The sequence below is a fragment of the Schistocerca piceifrons genome, chromosome X (genome assembly GCF_021461385.2).
Source record: "Schistocerca piceifrons isolate TAMUIC-IGC-003096 chromosome X, iqSchPice1.1, whole genome shotgun sequence".
NCBI lineage: Eukaryota > Metazoa > Arthropoda > Insecta > Orthoptera > Acrididae > Schistocerca > Schistocerca piceifrons.
Genome location: NC_060149.1, coordinates 94,027,611 through 94,043,379, shown reverse-complemented (window position 1 = coordinate 94,043,379; position 15,769 = coordinate 94,027,611). Strand labels below are relative to the sequence as shown.

The window sequence follows — 15,769 nt, the reverse complement described above, 5'->3', positions numbered from 1 at the left end:
TTAAATTCCAGACAATTGCATAAAGTTTTCAACAGAAGTTGTTGAGAGTGTAATTTTGGAAAAATGATGGTAATAACGTTAACTGAAACTGTATGAATGTGCCAGATAATCTACTTTTATTAATGCCATAGCACACGTGAATTCATGTTAAACCAGAAAAAAACCAAGCACAGTATTAAGGAAGTTGTACAGTGTACATACAATTTCACAATACATTCACAATAAATGTTCAAAAATGTCTCCACTGAGTTCAATGCATTTAGCTGCACGTGTATTGACAGATTTTGTTGCTCGTTTCAGTTTCACAGGGTTGTTCTTAATTTTGTCTATTGCATTAATAATGTGAGCAAGTAATGCCTCATGTGTATTACTTTGTCCTCATAAACTATGCCTTTCATCCATCCATCCCATACACAAAAATCCATTAACATTAAATCGGGTGATCTGAGTGGCCACAGACGGGTAGCATCACGACCAATCCATTTCTGGGGAAAATGTTCATTTAAATGTGTGGTAATGGCATTGGTGAAATGTGGAGGCATGCTGTCATGTTGAAAATACATTTGCAATTGTGTGGCAAACAGAACATCTTTGAACAAGCAGGGCATTTCTTCTTGAAGGAATTATGTCTCACCAGTTAGACATCCTGGGTAAATGAATGGTCCAATAAAGTGTGTGTTGATTATGCCACACCACACATTTATGCTAAATTGCTGCTGGAAATTGCACTGCACTGTTGCATGTGGGTTTGCTTCAGACCATATGTGCTCATTATGTAAATTGTTTATATCAGCTCGAGTAAATGTGCCTCATCGGTAAATAAAATGTATTTGTGTAACTGCTGATTAGTATTTAACCAGTTGCACAACTCCAAGCAAAAGACAGGACCTCCCGGATGTAAATGATACATTTTTTGTTCATGGTAACGATACAGATTATTGTACTTCAGTGTACGCCATACCCTGGATCGTGAAATGCCTAATCGTCGAGAGATACATCGTGTACTGGTACCCAGGCTACGTTGAACAGCATCCATAATATCCTCATCATCGTCTTCACATATTGAGCGCTTGTACTGATTATGAACACTAGGTAGAGAAACTGTCTCCCATAAAATTCGAAATACTCCACTAATGGTTTATACATTTGGAATCCTCCAAGTTGGATAACATACATGATATTCATTAACTGCAGCCACAGCATTACTATCACATTTTCCATAAATAAACACCATATCGGCATCTTCCTCTGTCATAAATTTGATGGCATCCCTATTTCACAAATAATCTACAAACAACAACAGTTACTATGTAGTTTCACTTAAATACATTGTTGTTGTTATATTCTTTCACTAAACAACACAGAAAACTAACTTGTTTCAAGGTTAGGAAATGACAAACAACTCACTCATGGTTGCCAACAATGACATAAGCGTTTCTTCATTCTTAATGGAAAGTAAACAAATTTACTTGTATAATAATCTTTGCTTCTCTGGATGTTCTGGAAAACTATTGTAAATACATGTCTGAGACATATTTTATTAGATTCACCAGACCAGTAACAACAAAATACACTCCTGGAAATTGAAATAAGAACACCGTGAATTCATTGTCCCAGGAAGGGGAAACTTTATTGACACATTCCTGGGGTCAAATACATCACATGATCACACTGACAGAACCACAGGCACATAGACACAGGCAACAGAGCATGCACAATGTCGGCACTAGTACAGTGTATATCCACCTTTTGCAGCAATGCAGGCTGCTATTCTCCCATGGAGACGATCGTAGAGATGCTGGATGTAGTCCTGTGGAAAGGCTTGCCATGCCATTTCCACCTGGCGCCTCAGTTGGACCAGCGTTCGTGCTGGACGTGCAGACCGCGTGAGACGACGCTTCATCCAGTCCCAAACATGCTCAATGGGGGACAGATTCGGAGATCTTGCTGGCCAGGGTAGTTGACTTACACCTTCTAGAGCACATAGGGTGGCACGGGATACATGCGGACGTGCATTGTCCTGTTGGAACAGCAAGTTCCCTTGCCGGTCTAGGAATGGTAGAACAATGGGTTCGATGACGGTTTGGATGTACCGTGCACTATTCAGTGTCCCCTCGACGATCACCAGTGGTGTACGGCCAGTGTAGGAGATCGCTCCCCACACCATGATGCCGGGTGTTGGCCCTGTGTGCCTCGGTCGTATGCAGTCCTGATTGTGGCGCTCACCTGCACGGCGCCAAACACGCATACGACCATCATTGGCACCAAGGCAGAAGCGACTCTCATCGCTGAAGACGACACGTCTCCATTCGTCCCTCCATTCACGCCTGTCGCAACACCACTGGAGGCGGGCTGCACGATGTTGGGGCGTGAGCGGAAGACGGCCTAACGGTGTGCGAGACCGTAGCCCAGCTTCATGGAGACGGTTGCGAATGGTCCTCGTCAATACCCCAGGAGCAACAGTGTCCCTAATTTGCTGGGAAGTGGCGGTGCGGTCCCCTACGGCACTGCGTAGGACCCTACGGTCTTGGCGTGCATCCGTGCGTGGCTGCGGTCCGGTCCCAGGTCGACGGGCACGTGCACCTTCCGCCGACCACTGGCGACAACATCGATGTACTGTGGAGACCTCACGCCCCACGTGTTGAGCAATTCGGCGGTACGTCCACCCGGCCTCCCGCATGCCCACTATACGCCCTCGCTCAGAATCCGTCAACTGCACATACGGTTCACGTCCACACTGTCGCGGCATGCTACCAGTGTTAAAGACTGCGATGGAGCTCCGTATGCCACGGCAAACTGGCTGACACTGACGGCGGCGGTGCACAAATGCTGCGCAGCTAGCACCATTCGACGGCCAACACCGCGGTTCCTGGTGTGTCCGCTGTGCCGTGCGTGTGATCATTGCTTGTACAGCCCTCTCACAGTGTCCGGAGCAAGTATGGTGGGTCTGACACACGGGTTCAATGTGTTCTTTTTTCCATTTCCAGGAGTGTATATGGAAATAGTGCTTTGCATTATGCTCATACAGTTTTGCAATGGCTTTATATTAGTGATGTTGCTAAATTTCAAGCAAAATCTTTTTATTAACCGTAACTCCATAACTAAACATTTGTGGACTTATGTTTACATGAACTTTTTTCTTTAGTTTTACTAGTAGAATAACATATTAAAATATTTGCATATCTTCGTGAATCACCCAGTATAATAGTATCAAGCTGAATGTACAAAATCAGGCCCGGAATTTACTGTTTGTTTAGACTGAGCACCCAGTACTAACACACAACACTCATATCATATCAACATTGTAACCGATATTTTTGTCGCAAGAACTGGAATACCATTTTATCTGATGACCTGCTACTACTGGTTAAATTGTTCCTGTCTCGTACTATTTTTGGTACCATTGTCGAACCACAAAATAATTTGTTGCTGCACACAATGTGGTAAGTGTAATCATTATGTGCAACACACCAAATGTTCTTGTAATGAGCAAAACACACACAAAAGCATCTGAATAAATGAAGGAAACAAAGTTAACATTTGTGAGTGGATGGGCAAAAGGATAATCAACATAAGGGATTGACGGACAGTGAGTGCCATTATATGTTGAGAAGAAATGGTCAAACTCTTGAAAAACTTCCACCTGGTGGTGTGAGTGGAACAACATTGTAATTGCTATTTGAAATGAGAAAAGTCATCCATAACTTGCATAGGCAAAAAGTAGTGTGTGTTGAATATTTGCAGGGTTCTAATACAGCAGTGCAAATGTCAAAACTGGAATATTTTGAACATTATTTCGATTTTTTGTGCGATTTTTCATTCAGGTGTAAGCCTAAATGTCACATATTTTGTTAAACATTAGGAATATAACTTTGTTCTTTTCAAGGAAAGTTTTTCCACTGTCAGTTCTCACATGAAAATTTAACAGCAAACGATAAGGTGCAACTCTTTCAGAGATTTTGGGTACTTCATTATGACATATAGATACAACTGTTGGCTTTCTAGTGCACTGAGATGGGTGATGTGAAGAGACAAAGAAGGAAGTGCATCCCGTTGCCATCGTTCACTTGAATATCGATTGTCTTTAGAGATTGTTAAGGTATGCGTTTGTTGAAAGAGTGTAATGTTTAGCATATTACACATCAGACATGCAAAATTTGGATCAACAGATTAATGAGTAATTCATCCCACAAACGTAAAAGAGGAAAGCACTCCAAAAGAACCTGCCGACTGCCAGATCATGACAGACTTAATGCTATTAAAATTCAGATATGAATGTGCACAAAATGTCTGCTCTTCTCCAGGAGAGGTACCTCGAACTACATATCAGTGAAAATATATAGAGTGATATTTTCAGAACTTATTTTAATATAAAATTTGGTGTTCCACAGTTAGATGCGTTGGTAGCCTTGGGAGACAGAAATTGGATCTTGATGAATTGAAATTCTTCAGGGTGGTGGTCTTTCAGGCCTGGAGAATGAGCAGTAGTGCTGTCCATAACAAGCATTACATGGATTGGCAGATTCATCTCAAGCCAATATTTTTTCACCGAAGGACCAAACAGTTCACTGAACCAATCACAAAAAAGATCATGTGTCACGGGCCTCCACATCACATTTAACCCACTCTTCTAGACTTTACACTTCTTGAAGGCTTGTGGAGTTCCTGAATGGTAAACAAGCAGCCGTTTAATTTACAAATCACCACTTGCAATGGCACAGAACAGCAATGCGAGACAGTCTTTCATTGGCTTCTGACCAGGCAATGCACTCTCCTCTTCTATTATTAAGGTACGCTTTGGCATATTTTTCCATAGACCCATCTCATCACAATTAAAAACCTGCTGTGGTACAAAACCCTCAGAATCAATGAGCAACTTGAAGTTGCTGGTAAAGTTCTCTGCTGCCTTCATGTCGGAGCTGGCTGCTTCGCCATGCCTCACAATGCTGTGGCTGCCGGGTCTTCTCTTAAACTTCTCAAACCAACCAGAACCTCCCTTAAACTCTTCTTCATCTGCTGATTATCCTAGTGTCTTCTTAACAAAGCCAACAAAAATTACTCTCACTTTCTCACAAATGAAGTTCTTGTTAATACTGTTGCCTTTCAATCACTTCTCATTTATCCTTGTAAGCAGCAACTTCTCAACATCATACAGAATACGAAGGCATTCTTTAGTGTGCAAGCATGTCATTTCCATTTAGTTAAGGACACCTGTGGCGAGAGGTTTGCTTCCTGCTACCTTTGTGTTGGACACCTATCTTTCATGAACAAACAGCAATGATGTGGAATTTTTATAAGTAGAAGTACTTGCCATGTCATGTATTATTTGCATAACAAAAGCACACCATGAATAATTTACAAATTAAAAGAATATGATGATGCACATACCACCCGTATTTGCAGATGACTGAAGTGCAGATGGTGTGCAAGTTGTAGACGAGTTATCTGAGAGAGGTGTTGCACGAACCTTCATATACCGTTCAGCCAGTACCTAAGAAAGAAGAGAACTACAATATACATATTCTGAATGACAATTTGTTTTTTAATACAAGTACCATTAAAGAACATTGATAAATATTAGGCTCCATAAATATTAATCACAATGGAAAATGGTTCTACAGCTATGTCAGTACAAACACCAAACTGGCAGCGACCAAGAGTTTTCTTTATTTCTAGCCATCAGTTTTGTTGGTGGCATGAGTGCCGAGAAGTCAGTTTCAGTGGAGATAGCTACCCAAATAATTTTTCTAGCCTGATTATCACACAATAACACAAGCACTGTCAGTGGCAACTACGCAGTATACAGTGTGCCAAGGCTCCTGCAAATCAGGAAGTGTTATAATTATGAACCAACCCAAATTGATAGGTACTATCTGATTTGTCTTCCTTGAAATATCTGCACTAGACAAGGTCACAATTGCATGTCGTCAATCGAATGTGCAGCAGAGTCCCAACAGTAACGGAGGTGAATTTTGTTGGTCAAGAAACTCTAATCTCTATTTTTACTACCGCAACCCCTCTGTCTCCATTTCCTTCGTCATCAGCTTTTTTCATTCATATCTGTCACATTTCCTTTACCATAACTTCTATTTGTCATTTACACTTCTTAATCCCTGTCTTCATTTTCTAATTTATTACATTTTCTGTTTAACACATCATCAAAATCTGAATTTATCTGTCACATTGTTATACCTACTACACTCATTACTTTGCACATCATCTCTTACGAGCTTCATATTACATTTGCCTCATCCTTTCTACAAAAATAGTACAACTTTTTGTAAGATGTACATTTGACTGGTTTCAAAAACTATTTCAATAGATTTCAGATTTGGTGTACCTGCAGGCACCATTCCATGAGGTTTTGCCGAATACCCAGGCACTATTCATTACTGCACTAAACTTCATTGCAGTTCGAAGAACAACAGTCACTTGCCATTATCTGATCAAACATATTGCAGCATACTTTCAGAGAGAGAGAAAGAGAGAGAGAGAGAGGAAATAATTGCTTATAAATTGTTGCCTGTAAAAAAGAAGTATTTTATGGTAACCATATAAATAGTCGGCATGATGCCATATTTTTTGCTGAGAAACTGTACTGAAATACAAAACTGACTTGTTCCACATCAGAGTGAGACATCACAATTATGATCCAGTGAATGTTACGATAAGTAACTAACTAACTTGTTATTTACAGCATGCTAATCAGACATCTCTGCTTGTTTTACACTGTGAAAAGTCATATCTATTTACACCATTACATAGTTCCTCGTGGATTGTAAGCTCACTATTTTACATTTTGAAAAATAAATAAACTATCTCAAAAATAATGTATAGCTCCTGATATATGAAAATTATGAAAATACACTCCTGGAAATTGAAATAAGAACACCGTGAATCCATTGTCCCAGGAAGGGGAAACTTTATTGACACATTCCTGGGGTCAGATACATCACATGATCACACTGACAGAACCACAGGCACATAGACACAGGCAACAGAGCATGCACAATATCGGCACTAGTACAGTTTATATCCGCCTTTCGCAGCAATGCAGGCTGCTATTCTCCCATGGAGACGATCGTAGAGATGCTGGATGTAGTCCTGTGGAACGGCTTGCCATGCCATTTCCACCTGGCGCCTCAGTTGGACCAGCGTTCGTGCTGGACGTGCAGACCGCGTGAGACGACGCTTCATCCAGTCCCAAACATGCTCAATGGGGGACAGATCCGGAGATCTTGCTGGCCAGGGTAGTTGACTTACACCTTCTAGAGCACGTTGGGTGGCACGGGATACATGCGGACGTGCATTGTCCGGTTGGAACAGCAAGTTCCCTTGCCGGTCTAGAAATGGTAGAACGATGGGTTCGATGACGGTTTGGATGTACCGTGCACTATTCAGTGTCCCCTCGACGATCACCAGTGGTGTACGGCCAGTGTAGGAGATCGCTCCCCACACCATGATGCCGGGTGTTGGCCCTGTGTGCCTCGGTCGTATGCAGTCCTGATTGTGGCGCTCACCTGCACGGCGCCAAACACGCATACGACCATCATTGGCACCAAGGCAGAAGCGACTCTCGTCGCTGAAGACGACACGTCTCCATTCGTCCCTCCATTCACGCCTGTCGCGACACCACTGGAGGCGGGTTGCACGATGTTGGGGCGTGAGCGGAAGACGGCCTAACGGTGTGCGGGACCGTAGCCCAGCTTCATGGAGACGGTTGCGAATGGTCCTCGCCGATACCCCAGGAGCAACAGTGTCCCTAATTTGCTGGGAAGTGGCGGTGCGGTCCCCTACGGCACTGCGTAGGATCCTACGGTCTTGGCGTGCATCCGTGCGTCGCTGCGGTCCGGTCCCAGGTCGACGGGCACGTGCACCTTCCGCCGACCACTGGCGACAACATCGATGTACTGTGGAGACCTCACGCCCCACGTGTTGAGCAATTCGGCGGTACGTCCACCCGGCCTCCCGCATGCCCACTATACGCCCTCGCTCAAAGTCCGATAACTGCACATACGGTTCACGTCCACGCTGTCACGGCATGCTACCAGTGTTAAAGGCTGCGATGGAGCTCCGTATGCCACGGCAAACTGGCTGACACTGACGGCGGCGGTGCACAAATGCTGCGCAGCTAGCGCCATTCGACGGCCAACACCGCGGTTCCTGGTGTGTCCGCTGTGCCGTGTGTGTGATCATTGCTTGTACAGCCCTCTCGCAGTGTCCGGAGCAAGTATGGTGGGTCTGACACACCGGTGTCAATGTGTTCTATTTTCCATTTCCAGGAGTGTAGTTCGCTTAGCTTTTTGCATGTACCATGGGTCACATTTGTGATGACTTGCCATATTTTAGAATGTCTCGGTAGTTTCACAAATAAGATACAACTTCTCTGTGAAAACAGGATTATATGCTCCCTGTTTACATTGTTGATTATTTTTGTTTTCCACAACAAAATTTGATAAATGTAGTAACAACCACATACATACTACCTACTCAGAAATTCACCACTGGAGTAGAATGAGTTGTCAAGAGGCAATGTTTTCAATGTATTTATAAAACTTTCATTATATGCCAGCAACTTTTAATTTGCAAGAGTTGCTGTCAAATATTTTTATGGCTACATACTTTCCCCTTTTTGTGCAACAGTAAGGTTAAGAGTGTGTGTGTGTGTGTGTGTGTGTGTGTGTGTGTGTGTGTGTGTGTGTGTTAAAGCAAGCACAGTCTGCCAAAATGTGGCACACAGTGATATGTACACCACAAGCACCACACACTGGAGATGTCTCTTGTCAGAGCAAGAAGCCGTGCATCATAGGGTTGTGGCCTATTTGAAGAGGAGTATGGAGAGCCTCATCCCACCTGTGTGGTTGGAAGGAGATATGTAACAGCAGTATTGTGGACTTTACTAGACGCAGTTTGACCCATGGTAAAAATTGCTGTTTTGAAGAGCGTGCCACAGCGCGTAGTGTGAAGCAGTCGCCCTCCGTTTCTGGCAGTGGTGCCGCTGTGACAATTGCAGCTTTGGTGTCTCCCTCTGGTGGGAAAGGGGAAAGGTTGCCCGTTCACGTGCATTTAAGGGGCGCTATGAGCTCGCCAGTCAGTCAGTCGCGAACGCAGCAGCGGGCAGTCGGTCGGTTGGTGCGGACCCGGAAAGACGGGAGATCGGCGCGCCTTCCTACATCCATTGAAGCGGCTGACAGCGGACGGTTTGGGAGATTGATTTGGAGGTGCTGCGCCAGGTCTTCTCGAGAAATCACAGTTTATTAGAAGTTAAGTGATTGGTGATATGTTGTGTGATTTACTCCTGTTAAATTCTACTTGTTTTCTTGGTCAGTCTCTCGTCCGCAGCTTGCTCATCTGTCTCTCATCCGCATTTGTTAGGCTGTTATTGTCTGTCTGTCGTTCAGAGCTGCCTCTGTCATGTTTGTCGGATTCGGCATGTTAACGAATTTATTGCTTTGAGTGTAATGGCCCAATACCTGAAATATGTTTTGATTTTGCCTATGATCTTGAGAGGCGGTTTCTGTGTACTGTAGAGCATCTAAACTTGTTTGGCCAGCCTTGTAGGATTTTATATACGACTGCATTTCATTGGCTTTTATTTAAATGGTCGTTTTGGTATATAAAGTTGCTACCCTTTCACCGTAAGACTTTTCTTAGAAGTTAAAATCAAGTTGCACCTTCGGTGGCAAGGTCAATATTTTAGTTCTTAGTGTTTTTGTACCATTTCCATCCCTCCTACGGGGTTGCGTAGTTGGTGTGCTTGTGTAAATTGTTAAAACTTTTAGTTTAAAGTAATCTGGTGTGTTGCAGATTTGCACCAGTGTAGTCTTTCAGAGCTGTTGCGAGCAGTCGTAACTACGGCCGTGTCAAAAGGGAGCGGCAGGGTTCTCTGCCAGAAAGCTCATACAGTTAAAACTTATTTCCTTCTGCTGGTTGTTCGGGGGAGGAGACCAGACAGCGAGGTCATCGGTCTCATCGGATTAGGGAAGGACGGGGAAGGAAGTCGGCCATGCCCTTTCAAAGGAACCATCCCGGCATTTGCCTGGAGTGATTTAGGGAAATCACGGAAAACCTAAATCAGGACGGCCGGACGCGGGATTGAACCGTCGTGCTCCCGAATGCGAGTCCAGTGTGCTATATTTCCTTCTGCCTCTGAATAAATTGTAACTTGATAACTAGAGGGTGCTTTTGCTTATAATTTTAAATCTGTTTCTTTATATTTAAAAAAAAAAGCTTTTAGGAATAAAATTCCCATTTCTTAAACACAATTTGGTTATGATTTCATCAATTACTACCTGGCAACTACTTCCACGCCCATATAGTGTGATTAAATGTGTTAATGTTCTTGATGAATCACTAGTAAATAAAATAAATGTTTGAGAATATTCTTTGAATTTAAATCCATGGTTCACAGTTTATTATCCGCTACGCCCAGCCACTCTTCTCCCCATCAACACATGACTCTGTACCTCAACAGTGAGGTGATAGCATGCAGGAGGATGGCACATTGAACTAACTGAGGATCACTACACGCCTCTTTGGCTGCTACATCTTGCCTTTCATTTCTCGCAATACCCAGCCTTTGTAAGTGGAGAAGGGAGTCCTCGATATCCTCGACTACTGTATCACCTGGGTACATGCATTGCAGAGACTGAAGGCTCTCAGGGAGTTGAACAGACAAGGGATTTAACAGGTACAGCATATCTCATCTGCTCCAGCACCCTCAAGATTGCAGATATTAAGTATCAATGACTGTGACGTCTGTAGGCAATTGACTCTTTAAGATACAATTAATGTTAAAACACTGGAAAACATAGTATTAAAAGTATAAGCAGGAGTGCAATCTCTCCTGCACTGTGCTAAATCTAATGTCACTGTGGGTCTCTGCAGTAACCAGTGAGGCAGTTGGTGAAAACCCCGGATTTGAACCTGTACAAGCCACACACCAAAGGACTCCAGCATGCACTTTGCACAGATCCCAAACACCCTCATTGCTCGTGGATAATTAGTAAAGAGGCATTCCATAGCTGAACAAGCAGTCTACAGCTACTTACATCGATACTTCGCAATACACCTTACGGTGTGTGGCGGAGGGTACCCCATACCACTACTAGTCATTTCCTTTCCTGTTCCTCTCACAAATACAGCAACGGAAAAACGACTGTCTATATGCCTCCATAAGAGCCGTAATTCCTCATATCGTATCTTCATGGTCCTTATGCGCAATTTATGTTGGAGGAAACAGAATCATTCTACACTCGGCTTCAAATACTGGTTCGCTAAATATTCTTAATGGTGTTCCTCAAAAAGAATGTTGCCTTCCCTCCAGAGATTCACATTTGAGTTCTTGAAGCATCCCAGTAACACTTGCATGTTGTTCAGACCTACCAGTAACAAATCTAGCAGCCCGCCTCTTAATTGCTTCGATATCTTTCTTTAATCCGACCTGGTACGGATCCCAAACACTCAAGCAGTACTCAAGAACAGGTCACACTAGCATCCCACATGTGGTCTCCTTTCCAGATAAACCACATTTTCCTAAAATTCTCCCAATAAACCGAAGTCCACCATTGCCCTTCCCTACCACAGACTTCACAAGCTCGTTCTATTTTATACCGCTTTGTACTACTATGCCCAGATATTTAAACGACATCACTGTGCCAAGTAGTAAACTACTAATTCTGAATCTGAACATTACCGGTTTGTTTTTCCTACTCATCCTCATTAACTTACATTTTTCTACATTTCGACATGGCTGCCACTCATCACACCAACTACAAAGTTTGTCGAAGTCACCTGACTTCGACACCTTACCATACACCACAGCATCATGAGCAAACAACCACAGATTGCTGCTCACCCTGTCCACCACATCATTTATGTAAACAGAGAATAACAGCAGTCCTATCACACTTCCCTGGGGCACTCCAGACAATACCCTTGTCTCTGATGAACACACACGGCCAATTGATAACTTACTGGGTTCTATAACTTAAGAAGTCTTCGAGCCACTCACATATCTATTAACCTATTCCACATGCTTGTACCTTCCGTAACAGCCTGCAGTGGGGGCACCACTGCAAATGCTTTCTGGAAATCTGGAAATATGAAATCTGCCTGATGTCCTTCATCAATAGTTCGCAGTATATCATGCGAGAAAAGGCAAGCCGAGTTTCACACAAGCAATGCTTTCTAAAACCGTGCCGATTCATGGACATAAGCTTCTCAGTCTCAAGAAAATCTTTTATATTTGAACAGAGGATACGTACAAGGATTCTGCAGCAAACCAATGTTAGGGATATTGGCCTATTATTTTGCAGAGTCTGTTCTTTTGTCCTTATTTCACATAGAAGTCATCACAAACTTTTTCCAATCACTTGGGACTTGGCACTGGGCAAGAGATTAGTGATAAAAGCAAGCTAAGTAAGAGGGCCAAGGCCATAGACCACTCTTTGAAAAAATGAATTGGGATTCCATCCAGACCTAATAACTTATTTGTTTTCAACCCCCTTTAACTGTTTCTCTACACCAGGGATGCTTATTACTATGTCATCCATACAGGCGTCTGTTCAATGGTCAAATGATGATATGTCTGTACAATTCTCCTGCATGAATGATTTCTTGAACGTGACATTTAAAACTTCGGCTTCCGTTTTGCTACCTTCAGCAGCCATACCAGACTGGTCAACAAGTGACTGGATGGAAGTCTTAGACCCACTTATCGATTTTACATAGGACCAGAATTTTCTCGGGTTCCCTTCCAGATCTTTGCTAAGGTATGATGGTGGTATTAGTTGTATGCTTCACACATAGATCTTTTCACAAATGCAGGAATCTCTACTAACCTTTGCTTGTCATAATTTGCATGTTCTTTGAACCAAAAACACAACAGCCTCCACTTCCTCAGCACTGTCCAAATCTCATTACTAAACCATAGTGAGTCTTTTCTGTATCCACTTACTAGACACACAATTCTCCAGACCACGACTTACAATCTGCTTAAACTTTGTCCATAATTCTTCTATGTCCATGTTTTCACATGACTGTCTGTCGGTAACCCTAAAATATATCCATAGACATTCCAGTCTATACTACAGCGTAAACTCGTCTCCAATTAGTAATGCATGATCTGGGTATTTTTGAACTACTGACCAAAGACATTCTTTGAATGACTCTAGAATTGCCACAGCAGAATCAGAAGGCCAGTAAAAACATCCAACAATTAACTTGGTTTCACCCTGACCAGGTAACTAACTTCAATGTCTCACTCAACTTCGACCTCAACAGAGAGAATATTTTTGTCAACTAAAATGAACACTGCCCCTCCTATGGCCTCTAATCTGTCTTTCTGATATATATTCCATGACTCGCTAAATACCTCAGAGCTCTCTACTTTGGGTTTCAGCCTGCTCTCCTGAGAATAATTTGAGTGCGCAAACTTTCCTGGATGGCACTAAATTCAGGAAATTTGTCACAAATACTTCAACAATTCACTGATAAAACTTTGACAGTCAAAGTGTCTTTACTCTGAATGTGGACTGACTTCCCATGCTGTGTACTGACTGGCAAGTGTTCAACAGAATACCTCAAACTACTGCCTAACCTGAAAACCCTTTATGTGTCCTCCACAAGTACTCTGCTACCCAAGGAGCTGCTTCCCTTCTGTAGTGCACCCTGATCTAAGTTAAGTCCTACAAATCCCCAACCGATAACACAGGTCTAGAAATCTCCAGCCAAGACCATCACAGAGTCGACAAATCTTTTGGTTGAGAACCTCCACTCGGCTCCAAGCCAAAGGACCCCAATCAGCTCTGCAAACAATGCTGCAAATTAAGAGTTCCACTTGCATCCTACACGTGAGGCCAACAGCCTTCACCACTTCCGGCAACTGCCTGTATAAACTAAAGATGGCCTCAGAACCCATGTGATAGGCAGCAGCGGTGCCATCGTCAGTTGCAACTCCACCCTGCACACTTGATATGAGCAGGCAAGACTGCCTCCATAAAACCCTCCCTCCCATATGCCTGCTCAGACCCTGCTGAAGGAGTGACCTCCTGGGCACCCACAGAGTGAATGGGCGAAGCCAGACAACCAGTCTGTGCCTTGAGAAGTGCAAATGTGTTACCATCTGCCACGTACTCCACTGTGAGAGCGACTTCTCTGTGTCGATTACACTAGGAGATGCCTCAGTACCAGAGCCCTTGGGTGAAACAAGGAACATCTAAATGTCACTTGCGACATGCTAGATTCTCCACCACCACTACACCTAAAAGCAGCAGCCTGAATGTGACCAACTGTAGCCAAAAGCACAGTCAGCTGTTCAAGAACTGTGGGCATTGACAAACACTGCTACCAGTGCTAACACTAGCAACCTCTGTTTTTGTAGGAGCATCAGCTTTTTGAACTGGCTGTTTAAGAACTTCAGCAAAGGAGGTAGCAAATGTATGTGTGTGTGGGAGGGGGGGCTGCATGGTCTTATAGATTTTTTTGGCCTCACTATATGGCATCCACTTCATTGTTTTAACTCTCCTGTATCTTCCTTTCTTCAAGGAAGACACTGCAGTCCCTGCTCCAGTCAGGGTGATCTCCAGAGCAATTTACACACTTTGAAGAAGATGAACTACTGACTCCTTTGTGGGCAGCCTTACCAAATTTGCCCCAAGTGGCTTCCGCCTTGCACCTTAGATTGGTGTGCCCAAAGCGCCAACTCTTAAAACATCACACTGTGTTAAGAACATATAGCTGCATGCTTAGGTGAAAGAACATGCCCATATGTGCTCTGGAAGTTTCGTGCTGTTGAAAATAAGTATACACGAGTCTGATTTAATCAGATTGTCATCAACCCTTTTCATTATAGTTTGTACGTTAGCAATGCCTTCTTGGGGCCCGTCAGCTTTCAGTTCCTCTTTGGGAGCATTTACCAGATCTCTGCATGGCCCAACAACTTTGCTGTAGTTCAAGGTGATGTGTAGCTAAGTTTCAATTGCATATTCCCTGAGGCATTTAGCTTTCTGGAGGTTCTTTATAGTTGTTGGGAACTAGAGCTTTCTACCAACAGTGTAACATTGCAGAATCGCTTGACAGATTTGAAAGTGCCATCAGTGTCTCTAAACCCTTTTGAATACAGAACCGGGAAGCTTTCTCAAAGCTGCCCTCTTTCTTTTTAACTATTAAAAACACATTCTGGCTGGCACTACGCATTCTGTTGCTACTAACGCAAGAACTCTGAAAAATCCCCAAGTCAGAAGGACTGGCTAAATGAGCCCTCTTGTGAGGCTGGGTGTTAGTATCTTTCAGTGCCCCATCCATTCCGCTGGGAGGAAGAGGAGAAAACTTGGAGCATTCCATCCACATCCCACAAGCAGCTAGGAAAATAATGGTCCACTCAGACAGAGCCCTGCCTGCTTGTGTAAGCCTTATACAACTGAGATGCAGCAGTTTCCCCAGAAGTTGTCTGCTAATGACTGTTCCACCTCAATAGCCATGCATCTCATCAGTGCGCATCACACCTAAAGACTGAGTGGTTTTTTTATAGATTTTTTACCCTCCTCACAATTCAGGCTGTCCCCATTCCCTGTGCCACACAATATTCCACCGCTGTACCACACAGCAGTTGTTGAAGCATGCCCAGCGTTTACGGTGACAGAGGACTGGTGGCACTTACAGTCCTTAGCTCCGGAAGCCCCGGGTCCCCAAGCAAATACCCAGCAAACAAATGCTGACCTGCTTAGGGCATTATATTGTGGATAGTAAAGGCTTTTGTACCTAGTGT

At 43.5% G+C, this 15,769-nt stretch overlaps 1 protein-coding gene across 1 annotated transcript in view; it reads right to left on the bottom strand.

Annotated features, from left to right (window-relative positions):
* LOC124721796 (RNA exonuclease 1 homolog) overlaps positions 1-15,769 on the bottom strand; it is a 225,800-nt gene that overhangs the window by 88,178 nt on the left and 121,853 nt on the right. Inside the window, exon 5 of the mRNA XM_047246918.1 lies at positions 5,389-5,491. Within this exon, the coding sequence (XP_047102874.1) occupies positions 5,389-5,491 (103 nt within the window). The remainder of the gene's footprint in view (positions 1-5,388; positions 5,492-15,769) is intronic.